Source organism: Stenella coeruleoalba (assembly GCF_951394435.1).
Source record: "Stenella coeruleoalba genome assembly, chromosome: 7".
Classification (NCBI taxonomy): domain Eukaryota; kingdom Metazoa; phylum Chordata; class Mammalia; order Artiodactyla; family Delphinidae; genus Stenella; species Stenella coeruleoalba.
Genome location: NC_137153.1, coordinates 27,084,755 through 27,101,968, shown reverse-complemented (window position 1 = coordinate 27,101,968; position 17,214 = coordinate 27,084,755). Strand labels below are relative to the sequence as shown.

At 38.6% G+C, this 17,214-nt stretch overlaps 1 protein-coding gene across 1 annotated transcript in view; it reads left to right on the top strand.

Moving 5' to 3' along the window:
• Positions 1–16,141, top strand: part of LOC307188676 (contactin-associated protein-like 3) — a 188,053-nt gene extending 171,912 nt beyond the window's left edge. Inside the window, exons 22-24 of the mRNA XM_079926128.1 lie at positions 10,696–10,926; positions 11,147–11,218; positions 15,137–16,141. Coding sequence (XP_079782254.1) covers positions 10,696–10,926; positions 11,147–11,218; positions 15,137–15,330 — 497 coding nt within the window. The 3' untranslated portion in view covers positions 15,331–16,141. The remainder of the gene's footprint in view (positions 1–10,695; positions 10,927–11,146; positions 11,219–15,136) is intronic.
• Positions 16,142–17,214: the final 1,073 nt, after the last annotated feature.

Genomic DNA, 17,214 nt, shown 5'->3' with positions numbered 1-17,214 from the left:
AGTTATCCAGTACTTATTTCTTGTTAGCTATTTTGACTCACTGACTTATCCATTCATTCAGAAATGTTTGGTGGTCCCTAATATGCACTTATATTTCATTGGACATTTCGAATGCCTCATAGCAAAATATACTACTGTACCTGCCCTCAAAGCACTTGTGGTATAATACGAGATACAAACAATAAAACAGTGTTCTAATGATTAACTAATCATTAGTCATTATTATTATTTAGTCATTATTTAGTCATTATTATATTATTATTTAGTCATTATTATATTATTATTTAGTCATTATTTAGTCATTATTATAACTAGTCATTATTATTATTTACCTTAGTGTGCTATGGAAGAATGGTTCCACATCATCTTCTAATTAACATGCTCTTGTTCTTTCCATTCTTCAATGATCTTATTAGTGATGACCAATCAGGTTAAGTTTTCCCAATTACTATAAAATAGTTTTAGTATAATCCTACTTTAATGTAAATCTTTAGATTTCTAGTGTTCTGTGTAGTTTTAACTCTGATAGGATTTATACTCCCAAAGTATGAGAGCTTTAAAATACCAAGTAAGGGGCCCTAGCATTTTTGCTAAATTTTGTTTCTCTAAAGACTTTTGTATATTTGGTATTCTATTCATTTCATTTTTTGTGCATTTAAAAAAAAAACAACAAAAATAACAAACCCAAAATATCAAAGCAAAACAAAAATCTGCTTTTGAAGTGTGCAGACTAAAGATATGTCTTCCTATCTCTTCCTGGGGGAGAGTACAATTCACATCAATATAGTCATGTGAGTAAACCTTAGTAGGCCAGTTATCTGTGGGGTAAAGAAAATCCACTGAAGAGTTGTATGTTGAAAAGGAGCTCCATAAATCATTCATGGAAATTACCTACTGAGATTTGAATAGAGAGACTAGAGTTTAGATATTAAAAACTCCATTGACTTATATGACATATATTAGTCTTTCCTATGCTCTGCCTAAGAGTTTATCTCATTTAGAAGAAATTCACATAGAAAGACACAAAGAGTTTATAAAATTTCAGGAATATGAATGTAAATGAAAACATCCTCAACAAAATATTAGCAAATCTAATGCAGTAACATATAAAAATTATTATATGCCGTGACCAAGTAAGATTTATCCCAAGAATTTAAGGTTGGCTCAACAGATAAAAATCAATGTAATGTACCATATTAATAGACTAAAGGACAAAAAACACATGATCACCTCAATAGACACAGAAAAAACATTTGAAAAAATTCAGCATGCTTTCATAATGAAAACACTGAACAAACTAGGAATGAAAGGAACTTCCTCACATGGAAAGGGCATCTGCAAAAACCCTACAGCTATTATCACACTTAATGGTGAAATAATGGAAGTCTTCCCCTAAGATCAGTAATGAGATGAGGATGTCCACTCTTACCACTATTGTTCAAGACTGTAGTGAAGATTTGAAGGAGGGCTGTTAGGCAAGGAAAAGAGTAAAAAGTATCCAGATAAAACAGGAAGAAGTACAATTATCTCTGTTGGTCAAGGACATGATCTAGTAGGGAATCCATGAAAAATGCTATTAGAGTTAATAAACAGTTTTGGAAAAGATACAAGACCAACACAAAAATTTACTATATTTCTATATACTAGCAATGAACAATACAAGAATAAAATGAAGAATGAAATAATAGAATAAATATTCTATTTACAATAGTATCAAAAATAATCAAATGTTTTGGAATAACTGTAACAAAAGAAGTGCAAGACATGTACACCGAAAACAACAAAACATTGTTGGAAGGAATTATGTAAGACTTACATAAATGGAAAGGTATCTGTGTTCATGGATTGAAAGACTCAACATTGCTAAGATGGCAGTGATCCCCAAGTTTGTCTACAGATTCAACACAATTTCTATCAACATCCAAATGGCCTTTTTTTTGCAAAAATTGACAAGTTGAACCCAAAATTCATATGGAAATGCAAGACAATCTTGAAAAGAAGAATAAAGTTTGAGGTCTCACCCTTCATGATTTCAAAAATTAGTACAAAGTTACAGTAGTAAAGACTGTGTGGTATTGGCAAAAGATAGACATATTGGTCAGTGGGCTAGATTGAGAGTCAAGAAGTAAAACTATATATTCATGGTCAGTTGACTTTTAACATTGGCGCCAGGACCATTCAATGGAGAAAACATAATCTCTTCAACAAATGGTGCTGGCCCAATTGGATATCCACAAGTTTAAAAAATCAGGTTGGACCCCTGCCTAACACCATATACCTTGGATTAGGCAACGGTTTTTTTAGAGAAGTTTTCTTAAAAGCCTTGGGTTAGATCATGGATTCTCAAAAGCACAAGCAGCAAAGAAAAATAAATTGGATCTCATCAAAATTAAAAACTTTTGTAATTCAAAGGACACTCTCAAGAAAGTGAAAAGACAACCCACAAAATTGAGAAAAAATATTTGCCAGTCCTGTATCTGTTAAACAGAATACATAAAGAATTCTTATAACTAAACAGTAAAAAGATATAACCCAATTTAAAAATGGCCAAAGGATCTGACTAGACATTTCTTCAAAGAAGATATACAAATACGAACATGAAAAGATGTTCACAATCATTTGTCACCAGGGAAATGCAAATCAAAACCACAAGATACCATATCACAACCAATAGGATGGCTATGATCAAAAAGACAGACAGTAACAAGTGTCATAGAGGACATGGAGAAACTGGAACTCTTGTCCATTGCTGGTGAGAATGTAAAATTGTGCAGCTGCTGTGGAAAAACAGTTTGGCAGTTCCTTAAAATGTTAAACATAGTTACCGGGTGACCCAGAAATTCCACTCCTAGGTATATACCCAAGAGAATTGAAAATATATATCCATACACAAAAGGTGTACACAAATTTTCAGAGCAGTATTATTAATAATAACCAAAAATTGGGTACAACCCCAGTGTCTATCAACTAAGGATTAGGTAAACAAAAGTGATGTACAATGGAATATTAGCCATAAAAAGTAGTGAAGTACTCATACACGGGACCACGTGGATGAACCTTGAAAACATTATGCTAAATGAAAGAAGATAAACACAAAAGACCACACAATGTATGATTTCTTTTATATGAAATGTCCAGAATAGGCAAATTCATAGAAACAGAAAGTAGTTTAGGTTTTCCAGGGGCTGGGAGGGAGGTTAGAGTGGGAAGTGACCACTAATGTGTACAGGGTTTCTTTTGGGGTGATAGATCCTGCAATTACTGGGAAAGGTATTACAACCCTGTAAAAATCCCACTGAATTGTACACTTTAAAAGGGTGAATTTTATGGCATCTGAAATGAATCTCAAAAATAAGGAAGAAAATCCATTAGAGATTTATTTCTTTTGCTAATGCCTTTTCTGCACATGTACCTGGGAGAGTTAGAACACTGAGTCTTAATTGGACATTTATTCTCTTGTGTGAATGAGTTTATTCAAGAACAGGGTTTGATGGGAAATAGAGGGGGAGAACTGGAAAGGCCCAGGATTAAGGACCTCTGAGATGGAGTGAGGGCACATCAAGAGAAGGCTGGACAAGCCTAGTCACAATTTTAAAAAGAGCTGATGAGCTAAAAGCAGCACACATGTAGATTCTGACATTATTTCCTTGTCATGTGAAAGGGTGGCAGAGACTATTGAAATGTCATTATAGGAAGAGTTGAGATAATTTACTAAAGAATATTCTTCCAGTAAATACCTGCTAGGAGTGCTTGTTAAAGTGCTTAGGGTCCCAAATCACCCCTGATTTCTTCCCAGGTATTGGTTGCAAGTGCCAGGGATAGTTTGGTGTGGTGGGGTGGGGTGCCGGGGAGAGGGAATAATTCACTTCTTTCTGACTCTGAAAATCAGGTCCCTCCAACCCTGAGCTGTTCGAAAGACAAGACTGAAAAAGTCTGTCTAGCATGATTTTCTAATTATGTCATTTATTTAGGTAGCATAAAGGAAGTTCACTCTGGTTTCATCAACTCCAAAATAAATAGCAGGTTGATACTTATATTCAGTCTAGCCAATTTCATTCACTAAAATGTTTTTAACATTCATCCATGTTGTTGCATGTGATAGTAGTTCACTTGCTCTCTTTGCTGGGTAGTCTTTTATTGCATGGCTATACCACAGTTTGTTTATTCTTATGTTGATGGGCAGCTGGATTGCTTCCAGTTTGGGACTGTTAATCTCCTGTATTAGCTTTATAGTTGTACCTCTTTGTATTTTTTTATGTTACTCTTAAGATTAATTATTCATCCTTGATTTATTATATACTACTTTGTACACTTCCCAAACTACGTAAAAACCTTATTTGTTTTCCATTTTACTTCCTCTTCCACCCCTTTTGCCATTGTTGTCATGTATTTTACTTTTACGCATTATTTTTTTCCACAAGACATTATTATTGCTGTTGTTTTAAACAGTCGATATTCACTTCAATTATCTACATATTTACCCTTTCTGATGCTCTTCATTGCTTCCTGCAATTTCATGGACAATTCACTCTGTTTCCTGATTCTTGTTTGTAGATGAGAGCCTCAGGGAATCTTGGAAATACTCCTTTCGCTATTCCACTGTTTACTGCCAGTGCCTTTCAGAAACACTGCTCATTGTGGGTAGCAGAAAGCTCTCCACACACATTTTAATTCTTTGTTCCTTCCTTTTCCTTGTGAACCTTTTGTTAACATGCTTGTTCCTCACAAAACAAGAAATCATCTCGTGTGTTGGAATGCATGGCCTTGGCAATATATTTTAAAGGCAACACTACCCAATACCTGAGACAGTTGAGAATATTTATGTCCTAGATTGTTGGAAATGTGATTGTGCTCTCAAGATTTCGTACCATAGACATTTTTTAAGAGAAAAAATGTATTAAATCTGTTTTTATCCAAAGTGATTTAAGGGGTTCTACTCAAAATTACAGTAGAAGTGAACTTTATCCTCAGCCCTAAGCTCATTTTTTCCTAAACATGACTTTTCTTCACATCCACGCTCAAACCACTTTCCCCTCCCCTTCTTTCCTAGCATGAAACTGCACCTGATTTCCCCTTACTTTCTGTTGATGCCTTGTTCTCAAACTAGAGGTTTATCAGACATTTTCATCTTGATGTGTAAATTTCTAATAATGCACTAAGTATTCTCCTAAGGTTCCCCCATCTTTTTTTTTCTCTTTACACTTTAAAGGGAAGAAAATTTTTGAGCCAAAAGGAAGGAACTTAATGATGGAATTTCAGGAGTCAGCTAACAGGGAAGATAGATTTGCACTCATTGTCTTTCTAAGCACAGTTCTATTTTTTTTTAACATCTTTATTGGGGTATAATTGCTTTATAGTGGTGTGTTAGTTTCTGCTTTATAACAAAGCGAATCAGTTATACATATACATATGTTCCCATATCTCTCCCCTCTTGTGTCTCCCTCCCTCCCACCCTCCCTATCCCACCCCTCCAGGCGGTCACAAAGCACCGAGCTGACATCCCTGTGCTATGCGGCTGCTTCCCACTAGCTATCTACCTTACGTTTGGTAGTGTATATATGTCCATGCCTCTCTCTCGCTTTGTCACAGCTCACCCTTCCCCCTCCCATATCCTCAAGTCTGTTCTCCAGTAGGTCTGTGTCTTTATGCACATATGGTCACCTTATCTTTGATAATGGAGGCAGGAATGTACAGTGGAGAAAGGACAGCCTCTTTAATAAGTGGTGCTGGGAAACCTGGACAGGTACATGTAAAAGTATGAGATTAGATCACTCCCTAACACCATACACAAAAATAAGCTCAAAATGGATTAAAGACCTAAATGTAAGGCCAGAAACTATCAAACTCTTAGAGGAAAACATAGGCAGAACACTCTATGACATAAATCACAGCAAGATCCTTTTTGACCCACCTCCTCGAGATATGGAAATAAAAACAAAAATAAACAAATGGGACCTAATGAAACTTCAAAGCTTTTGCACAGCAAAGGAAACCATAAACAAGACCAAGAGACAACCCTCAGAATGGGAGAAAATATTTGCAAATGAAGCAACTGACAAAGGATTAGTTTCCAAAATTTACAAGCAGCTCATGCAGCTCAATAACAAAAAAGTACAGTTGTTTTAATTCGGATGCTGACTTTGTGTGGACCTGTTTCTGGGAAACGCCACTTGGACCATAAGACTTGCCTCTACTCCTGGTTCAACTTGCTTGTGCCCTGAACCTAGGAACTATAGGGCCAGCCCAGCAGGCAAGAGGAGGCAGGAAAGTGTGAATGAGAGAGCTGGGGTAGGAGTTTGCCCTCTGGACTGGAGGAGGAGTACATAGCAGAGTCTTAGGGTGGTATGTGAAGACCGTGGATCCTGGGGAAAGTTTGTCTTGCAGGGAACTCAAGACTTCCAAAGGGAAGGTCAACATTGCTCCACATTACGGTCCCCATCCTCTCTGCTCCTCCTGGAGCTGAGAAAGGGATGGATTATCGGGCCACATCCTTCCTACCGTGGTGAGGGTGAGGGTGAGAGACCTCTTCCTATGCTTTATAAGAAGTCAGATAGTCTGAATGCAGGTCTGCTGCTGACTATAGGGCAGAGAAGCTGCACTGTCCACAGTGTCAGGACCTGTGTATCGTATAACATCCTTAACCATGGAGTCCCAATAAGCAGTCCCAATAAATAAATAAGTAAATAATGATGCCACCACTAAGGGAATCTAAAAGCAAGAGTAGGGGTAGAGAAAGAAGAAAAAACAACAAATAAAATTTCCTGCATCAAAATAGAGCTATTGGGGCTTCCCTGGTGGCGCAGTGGTTGAGAGTCCGCCTGCCGATGCAGGCGACATGGGTTCGTGCCCTGGTCTGGGAAGATCCCACATGCCGCGGAGCGGCTGGGCCCGTGAGCCATGGCCGCTGAGCCCGCGCGTCTGGAGCCTGTGCTCCGCAATGGGAGAGGCCACAACAGTGAGAGGCCCGCGTACCGCAAAAAAAAAAAAAAAAAAAAATAGAGCTATTGAAGAAGATGGAAGACAACTAGGATGAAACTTGGCACTCAAAGAGATTTTAATAAAGTCACACACACAGACACAAGCACCAACTCTAGTAATTAAAATAAATATGATTTTTCAAAATTTCACTGGGTGATCTAAAGGAGAGAATCATCACTGGTTATCCTTAAATAGTGGCATGGAGTATCATGTAGATGAAATGTCTCAAGCCACAGAGCAAAAAGATTAAGATGTAGAAATTAGGAGGGAAAAATAAAACATTTGGAAGTTAGATCTAGAAAACCTAATATGAATAAATAGAGATCCAGAAAGAGAATTAGAAGCAAAGATAATACTTATGTATTAAAAAAATTTCTCTGAGCTAAAGGAAAACCTGAGTTGCAGATTGAAAGGACTCACTGATTCTGATGAGAAAAGACACACATCTGGGGAAATTCTGGGAAAATCCGTGAATTACAAAACCATAGAGAAAAATCTTCCAGACTTTCTAGACAGAAGTTACTACAATGGAAAATAATGATATTGACATCAGCATCCAACTTCTCATTTGCAGCAATAGAATAAAAATGAGAGAATGATATACTGCTAAGAAGAATGGTTGCAACTCATACGTCTAATATATAATTTATCTGACCAGGTTAAAAAAAGATATTTTGGATGACAAGGAAAGATTGAGATTAAATACTAATCAAGTTTCCCATCTTAAGAAAATACTAGAGAATTACTCCAATCAAAAAATGAATCAAAACCATGACCTCAGGATGGAAAATTGACAGGAAACTGAGCACCAAACCTTTCAATGTATATTTATACCCACATGTACATGCATAACACAGTTACAGCTACATGATTAATGATAGGCTCTCCAGGTACATATAAATCCACCCATTCACACTCACAAATCCACATATATGTATAAATATTAAGTACAGTCTTGAAATACAGGAAAATATAATGCAATATGATATGCTACTGATGTTTCTTTCCTTAGTAACAACACTATCTAAAGACATGAAGTTAGGTTATCTTTAAAAAATAAATTCCACAAAATTGGCCTAATTCATTATGATAAGTGTCTGCCTGAGATTCCTTCTGTTACCCTTGCCTAGTAGTGCTCAGGTCAGACTTTGACCAGGAACAGGAAAGCTAGTATTTGTCCAACAACTAAAACTTTTATTTTACCTATATTTTTTTTTTCAGATGTTAGCCTTGCAAAAGTCCTGTGTTACTATTGCAGTGTCTCCCATTTTATTTCTTCTTGACATTCTCTCAAGTATACATAAGCAAGGGTGCCTTTCTTTAAGAAATAGATAATATCTGAATGCAAAATTTAAAAAGTAAAGTCATCTTTAAACTACCCTTTTAATTGATAATCCTTTAGTTGGGTTGTGCCTAGCTCATTTTACTTCAGTGTACTTAAGGAGCTACCTGAAATTCCACATGCATAAAGATCTTTGATGTCTCGTATAATCAACTTGGCCAAGGTAGCCATATGTGTCAGACAGATGTCTATTATGATTATAACAATGCAAATGCATGCCCCCAATTTTAGTTGTTTTTAGAGGTCTTTTCCATAGCAAACATTTACTTTTGCAGCTTTAAAATCATGAACAGAATTTTGTAAGCCCAAGTAACTCCCAATACATTTGCTGAAAATCTCAAAGTTAGGCCATTTTTCTTGAAGGTACAGCTCTTTTCCAAGCCAGAAGAAATAAGGATACAGAATATTTGGTTTCCAGGAATTATAGACTGAAATAGTGAGATGAAGTTTAATAGGAAAAACGGTGAGACCTGTAATAAGATTCAGGAAATCCACCCCATGAGTTTGTATGGGAGGCAACACTTGACCTCTCCTCTCTTAGGGTCTATGGCTGGACCTGAGAATTAAATTGACATAAGACAGATTAACAGGGGAAAAGCATACAGATTTTTAAATGTACATGGGAGTCCCTACAGGAAAATGAAGACCCAAAAAGCAGATAGGTCCAAGTGTTTACATATGAGGTTGAACAGAGTGGTGATTGTGAAAAAGCAACTAAAATGTACGAGGAGATGAAAGGAAGATAGGGGTTATTTTAACAAGGTTTGTATGTACAGATTTCTCTGGGCTGGTCTCCTCATCTCTGGTCATAAAAATGTATTTTTCCTCCTGGTACAAAAAGGGCAGCTTTCCCATAAGAGTTTTATCTCCTGCTTTCAGGAACAGAAAGCGGATGTCAGTGTCCTTGTACCTGCTGTTTTTCAAGAAAATAATCCTTATGCCAAAATGGCATATTTGGGGGTGGCATATTCTGCTATCCTTCAAATAGAAGCTTCAGGGTATGTTGTTTAACTTTAGCGACAATGAGGATGTGTTTAGTTACCACGACATTCAGTAAAACTCAGTGGCATAAGATGGCAGCCAACTATGGACGTACATTTTTATCCGGAGCCAATGCAAGTAATCTTTTATCACAAGGTCAGTCCTCTGAATTTCTCAGGTCACACCTTGAGAGGGACACATTTTTAAAAATTTCAATACCCAAACTGTCCACAGAAGGGTGGTAATGGGACTAAATTTATTCTTCGATTATAAAATATATATTGCATGCATCCTATGTAACAGACATTAAGCTAAGTGCAGGGGGAGGCAAGAATAAAACACACTGCCCACCACGGGCTTTCCACATGTTGCTTGAGAGAGGGATGATCCAAGGAGAGTGACCTTCTGTAACTGATGCACCAGGCGAGGCTAGCTGGAAGTGTGGTTACACACCCCTGGCTTCAGAGTTCAAATGTCACTATTCACGAGTCTATAAATCACTTAGCACAATGCCCAGCCTATGGGAATCATTTGGTAAATTCTTGGTAGCTGTTGATGATTGTTTGAAAAAGAGGAGGCAACGCGCCTTTCTACACAAGGTGAAGTGAGAGGGAGTTTGACAGCAGATGCCAAAGTTGCCTCATACTTATGTGGTTTCCTCTGTGGGGGACATGGACGCTTCCCAGACTGATACATTTAAACTTGAAGTCTACAGCTAAGGGCCTTTGGTCAGATTCCGTGCCCACTGAGCAAGCGCACTGCGAGATGTAATCATAACTGAAGTGAACGAATTGATGTTCTCTCCTGTGTCCGTCGCTGCTCTTCTTCGGTCTTAATAACCAACTTCTGTCAGTTGGGGATGAGGGCGGGGATCAGGAGGGGGTTGATGGGGGCAAAAGCCTTGATTTTTGGACCCGGGACAGAGACCACCTTTGTGAAGAGGGGAAAGGAAGCGTGGTGCGGAGTTCCCAGGGCAGCACTTGCAGTTACGGAGAGGCCCTCTCTGTGGGGCTCAGAACAGTCAGCCAGAATAAGGTGTTAATTGTGAGGAAACTGCAAGAAGGGATTCCCAGAACGCTGCTGTCCCCCAACCCAGGAGACCTAAATTACTGGCCACAAATGCTGTTAAAAATATTTTGAAAAATGCATTGGCGGAGGATTTCATTCGTCAGTGCCCCGTGACTGCATCCAAAGAAGCTTCACTTGACTCACACGGGGAGTGAGCACCCGCAGGGCATCAACCAAGGCGGCAGGTACCGACTCTGGCTCTTTCCTAAACACGAAGGGCTCGGAGGGAAGTTCAGTTCATCACTGCTGCGCAGACTCAGGCTATTCCTGCGTCCCCGCCAGTCGCTCCTGAGCCCTAACGGTGTGTCCCACTTCTTTGCCCGCAGGACCTCCCGCCGCGGACCGCGACACGCAGCGGGCTGGCGCGCTAGGCTTCACCGGCTGCCTCTCGGCAGTGCGCTTCGGTCCCGCCGCCCCGCTGAAGGCGGCGCTGCGCCCGGGCGGGCCCGCCCGGGTCACTGTCCGCGGACACGTGGCCGCCGCGTCCCGCTGCGCGGAGGGGGCGGGGCCCGGAGCTCCAGCGCCGGAGGCGACCCGACCGCTCTCAGGCGGCGCAGGTGCGTGGCCCTTTGACCGCGGTCTTCCACCCAGTCTTCATCCCAGAGGTTTCCAAAAGTCCTCTTTTCGTACACCTTCCCCATTCCCTAGTCTTTCCATTCTCGGTTCTTCGTTTCAAATTCATTTCTGTCTCTGCGTTGTCTGCTCTTCTTTCAAATGTTGTGGATTTCTCAAAAGTTCTCCTTTCCACTCTCCTCTGTCATTCTTTTTCTACTGTAGGTCGTTCTGGATCAACAGATGAGGGAGAGCCCTTAGTTAATGCGAACAGAAGTGACTCCGCGGTCATTGGAGGTAACGAGGCCGCGAATGACCTCGTCCTTGGCGTTGTTGTCACTGTTAGCAAAGTCCAAAACATATCCGTGAGAATCCGTGCTGATTGTGAGATCATTGGCAGTGGCAGGCCACATACAATTGCTCATGTTCTTGACGTGATTGTACCGAATTCAGCCCCTTTGGAGATACTTAGGAGAAGGAATCGATGGCTCCACTGAAACACTTTTTAAAGGATGGTTGCCAAACTACAGAATAATAAGAGGATTTTCATTTGAATATAGCCATTAGTATCTCTCAGGAGATATACATATTTAAGATGCATTTACTTTTACTTCTTTGATTTAAAATAGCCATGGACCTCTCAGTCCCTTAGCCCAAAACATTTAAAAATAAGATTAAAAATAAAACATACTGGGAGAAGCACCTAAACTATGCAGATTGTCATTTTCCTGAACATAAAGATATAAAACTGTGTCTGGCATCAAGCTTATCTTAGGATGGAGAGATAGATAGATAGATAGATAGATAGATAGAAAGCGATATCCATCAAATAAATCCATTCATCTATATGCGTATATATATATATATATATATTTGAAGAAGTAAAAGTAATCACATCTTAAATATCTTCTAATATATCCTTTGAAGCAAAATTTATCCACGTCTGACTCAAAAAAAATTAATATTCAATTCTCCCTCCTTATCATTCAAGGAACGTTTTAATTTGTTTAATTAGATTATTGGAATGTGAGTAATTTGCAAACTCTGCTTGGTGAGTAGAAGTAAACTGCTCTCCATTCCTTGCTACCTCAAAGTGAGGTAATTACTGCTAGAGCTGGGTGATAGGACTGGGCGCCCACTGTTCAGGCCGGCTACACACCTGCTCAGATTGGATCTGTTCATTTTGTCTGTATCCATCCAGACACCAGTTTTCTCCAGACGATTAGGAAAGTATTCAGACATTTTAAAGTGCTGACCATATCTATGTAAGAATTTTAACATTTCCATTTCTGTCTCAACTCCTTTTATTTTTGTAATGAGTGAGGAATATGACCTCCATTTTATAACTCCAAGAACAAATAAAAACCATAAATGTTATTTAGAATGCATATCTAAAAGGAATAACTTTTGTTTTAAAATTTAAATTAAACCTTAATCCTAAATCATTCTAATTTATTTTTAATGAGAAGACTTCACTATAATGCCAAAGCTAAGTGAAAATAAATCAACTTAAATGTGATTAACATTTACAAAGTAGGAATCCAAGTTCAAAATTTCACAAATTATCATAGTTTGTTCCCTTTTATTAGCAAGACCAGAGATAATAGTCAAATTGATGATAGAACAAATATGTGGTCCTTAGAGTTTTATTGCTCTTGCTGAATATCATTCCCCTGAGAAATCCTACTTGGTTCCTGATACATGGGATGGAGAATGAGAGCACAGAAGGTCGTAGGGACAGAATGGTTCAGTTTACTAGGCCCTACAATTCACTTGAACCTGCCTTCCATCTGTGTGGTGGCCGGTTGCTGGGTGCTTTGTCAGTCACTGAGTATACAGACTTCCAGTGTATTTGGAACTTCCAAAAAGAATTATCAGACTTTTTTCTAATTGATCACAGACTGCACCCACATGTGAAATATTTGATCTGTTTAAAGGATTATCCCAATAGGTGGATTTCTCCATGTTCTGCATTTTGCATCATTATTTTCTCCTCTTGTAAACAAAGGGAGTGTTATAGGAGAGGAGAATCAACCTAAGCAATATTCAGACTTGGTAAGCCAGAGATCACAGAGGGTTTCTTGCCAAGGGATCCATATTGTAGATGGGCAGGTGGATGCATAGAGAAAGAGACAGATGTGTAGATAGACAGAGACACAGGCAGACATGAGCGTTTGTCAAAAACACCCTTACACTGGAGTTGCTGATAGGAAGATTATGGAAGGCATCAGATGCATTATTCAAATTTTCTTAATCTCATCAGATAGGGGGTAGAGATAGAAGTTTTTCTAGGATCCCACCAAACCTCATGAAACAAAAACAAGCTAGAGTTAGACATGATCAATCACATACAGAAAACCCTGGATGTGTAGGTGGGTCAGTGTAATAGTGAGAGTCATCATATAATCAAGAGGCTTGATCAATGTTATTGAGAGTTACTGGTCCCTGACACTAAAACTGGATATGATATAGCTCTTAAAGCAAGGTCCTGTAGCTAGACATAAAAATAACTAAAGTAACTGTGTTGTTTGTTCCCAAGTGAGATGCAAAATATATTGAAAGTAATGAATATTCTACTTATGAATACTTAAGAATATTCACAAAATAATAAATATGCTACCTCGTCTCAGGTAAGAAGGGGTCTGGGTTCCTGATAGCATGTGCCCAGGAATCTCTGTGACCAGTTATACCCAACCAAGCTTTGAGTTTGTTGGGCTCCATTACACTTGCTTATGTCTGTCCCAGAGTATAATGAAGAACCCTCATTTTGCAATACAAATTTTGATTTATACAACTAAGCAGTAACATATGTTTGCTTACATTTGTTAAATGGAGATATTAATTCATGCTTAATGCCTGTGTCAGTCATCTTAAAACTATATTAACTAGTGAATGCTTCTTTTTATCTATTTGTTTCAGAATGGATTCCTTCTTCACTAATGTGATATAGCTTGAGTAAACATTCCTATGGCTTAGCTTGACAGTCTCAACCCTGATGGTGCATTAAAATAATCTGAAGAGCTTTTAAAATAATGCTGATACCTAGGCCTCCCACCAAAAGATTCTGAGTTATTGTCTGCTATGCAGCCAAGGTTGAGAACTGCTGGCAAACCTAATGTCTTCAATACATTTCCAACAAGAGAAATGTTTTCCTTTTACTTTCCAGATAATTGAATGTTATTAATATGTCTACAATTTTTTATAAAATGGTATATTAGTTATCTGTTGCTGCATGACAAATTACCACCTGTATAGCAGCTTAACACAATCCACATGTATTATCCTTCAGTTTCTGTGAGTCAGGAGTTTGGGCACATCTCAGCTAAGTCCTCTGCTTAGGGTCTCACAATGCTGAAATCAAGGTGCCTCATCTGGGGTCTTGGGCTGGGGTCTCATCTGAAGGTTCCACTGGGGAAGGAACCACTTCCTCAGTTGCATGGTTGTTGGCTACATTCAGTGTCTTGCAGAGTTAAGACTGAGAGCTTCTGAATTTTTGCTGGCTCCTGGACAGAGTCTTTCCTTAGCACTTGGAAGCCATCTGCAGTTCCTTGTCATGTGGGGTTTCCCAGCATGGCTCTTGCCACCTCATAGCCAGCAGGAAGAAAGAGACTCTAGCAAGGCAGATGCTACAAGCTTATATAACATAATCCTGTAATCATTTACAAATAATCAGGTACAGCCCATCACCTTTGTCATATTGTTTCGGTTAGAAGCAGGTCACGGGGGAATCACACAAGGGTGTGGACCCCCCAGAGGCAGCAATCACTTAAGACTCTGTTGGTCTCATAGAGATAGATGGGATACACACCACATTACTGTAGTTCAACAGTATATCAGTATTAAAATTTAATTGAATTTTCATTAAAATACACATAAGCATTTAATCACTCTGTGGTGGGGCTACACACTCTACACTTTTAAAATAATAAAAACCTGCTTGCTCAATTAGCATGAAGTGTAGGCATAACCTAAGAGACCTTGTTGTGTTTCTGCATTTAGAGTGAAAACATTCACTGAAATCCAATCATGATATGTCTTTAGGAAATTAAGGCATAAAACCTCTGTGTCTAAAGTTTGCATGGACTTAGAAGTACACTTAATGTTATAACACCACTTGGTTTCAAATTTTCTGATGATAAATGATGCTAGGGTAGATTCTAGTTAGGCTGACATTTACAGTTTATACTTTGACTTTGTGTTTTCCTTTCTCTGTAGGTGTGATAGCAGTTGTGATATTTATCTTGCTCTGCATCACTGCCATTGCTGTACGCATTTATCAACAGAGATGGCTATATGAAAAAAATGAGTCGAATATTCCAAAAACTGGAGACAATGCTGAGACTGCTCTGAAAAGTGAGCTCAACATGCAAAGTACAGTCAGTGAAAGCCAGAAAGAGTATTTCTTCTGATCAGCAGTGGTCGTTTACTTATTACTATGATGATGTGACTGTCTTGCTAAGCCAGAGGCTCACAGTGGATGAAGCCCCCCCTCTTGGCCTCCTGGGACAGACGGTGGGTGTGCAGCGCCATCAACTTGCTCACGCATGGTCCCTGGAGGCTCTGCTCAGTGCTACTTCTTGATCTACTTATGTAACAGTGACTTAGGTGTGCTCATTAATTACTGTCCGGCAGTTTCTGACTGTTCTGACTTGATCTCTAAAATTGAAATGTATTTTGCATAATTATTTTGGGTTTTAAGTGAGAATAAGAATTTGAGCTGTGGCCCTACTCTTAAAAATTCAACACGGAAGTTTATGAAAGTCAAAGTTGGACTCTAATGTTTTGTGTCTCGTGGAAACCTCCATTATGCTTCCTTTATCAATCACCTGCTGACATTTATAAACCGGGAAGTGCTTCTCGGATGGCCTTCAGCTGCATTCCCATATTCCTGTGAACCAGAGCCCAGTGGCCAAAACTGCATTAGAAACCTGAAAAACATTTTTTTGGCTGATTGTTTTTACTATTTGTCTCTTTTAAATCAGTTTTGATACATTTTAGTGACGAAATGAGTGTTGAATGTCAGCTATGAAATTCTGCTAGTAAGTTCAGATACAGAACAGAGAATTCATAGGTAGAAAAATGTGTAAAGGATTTCAATCTGTGATAATTTGCTTATCTTTCTTTGTAATTTGTCATTATACTCTTTGTAAATTGTAATAACGATCACCTAATGAGCTCACAAAAAAATGTATATTTTCTAACTAAACTTGTGCCCATATATAAACTCCATGTTTAACATTGGAAATGTATCCTCCATCCACATCTGAATGAAATATAATCCTAAATTTATTTCCTTTATATATGAGGTGATTAAGTCGCTTCACTTTTCTTTGTAGTCCTGTGATTTTTGTTTCTGAAGGTTATGTCAGCAACCCTTTGATTTCCTGTGATGGTCTGGTCATTTATTAGGGAAGAAGTCATATTTGAACCAAATATTTTCATTTTCCTTTCTAAATTTTGAGCCGATCTAGGCAAAACATTCCCTGAGTTATCCTCTCACCTTGTTACTACTTGGAATATCAGAGGAAGGATGCTTATGTTAAGGGAAGATACAGGTTATATGATTTGAACTAAATTTGTCATTCTAGTCAAGATTCTAGAATCTTGAGATACGTTTCCAATAGAGCACCCAAAATCAACTAGTTCATTTTAAGTAGGGTATATTTGAATACTACGAGAGCAAAAAATTCATATTAACTCTGGGGATTGATCCAATAACTACTTTTGTGGCAGTGGTCATTAGATAATTGCATGGAGTCACCATTTGTGCTGAAAAGCCAGTTATAATAAAAATGCACTGCCTTCTCTATATCCCACCTGCCATGTGCCTGCCAGGTACTTACTCTGACCACAATAAGACTATCTGGATTTATATGCATTTTGCCTTGCTATTACATTTGAGTGTATGCCTACTTTTCTGTGTTCTTTTTAAAGAATGGGAAAAGAGATCCTTTATATTGTCTTTTCTCAAAAAATTTTTCTTATGGTTTTGTATTAATTTTCTACACAGTGTAACAAACTACCACAAATTTACTGACTTAACACTACACACATTTATTATCTCACAGTTTCTGTGGGTCAGGATCTGGGCATGGGTTCACTGAGACTTCTGCAAGGCTGCAATCTAGTGTCTGCCAGGGCTGTGTTTTCACTTGGAAACTCAGCTACGGAGGGATTTGCCTCCTCGCTCCCATGATTACTGATAGCATTCCATTCCTTACTGCTGGAGGATTGATGGAAGCTTCCTTCTTCAAAGCTAGCAGAGGAGAGAGAGGGACTCTAGAGCAAGTCTG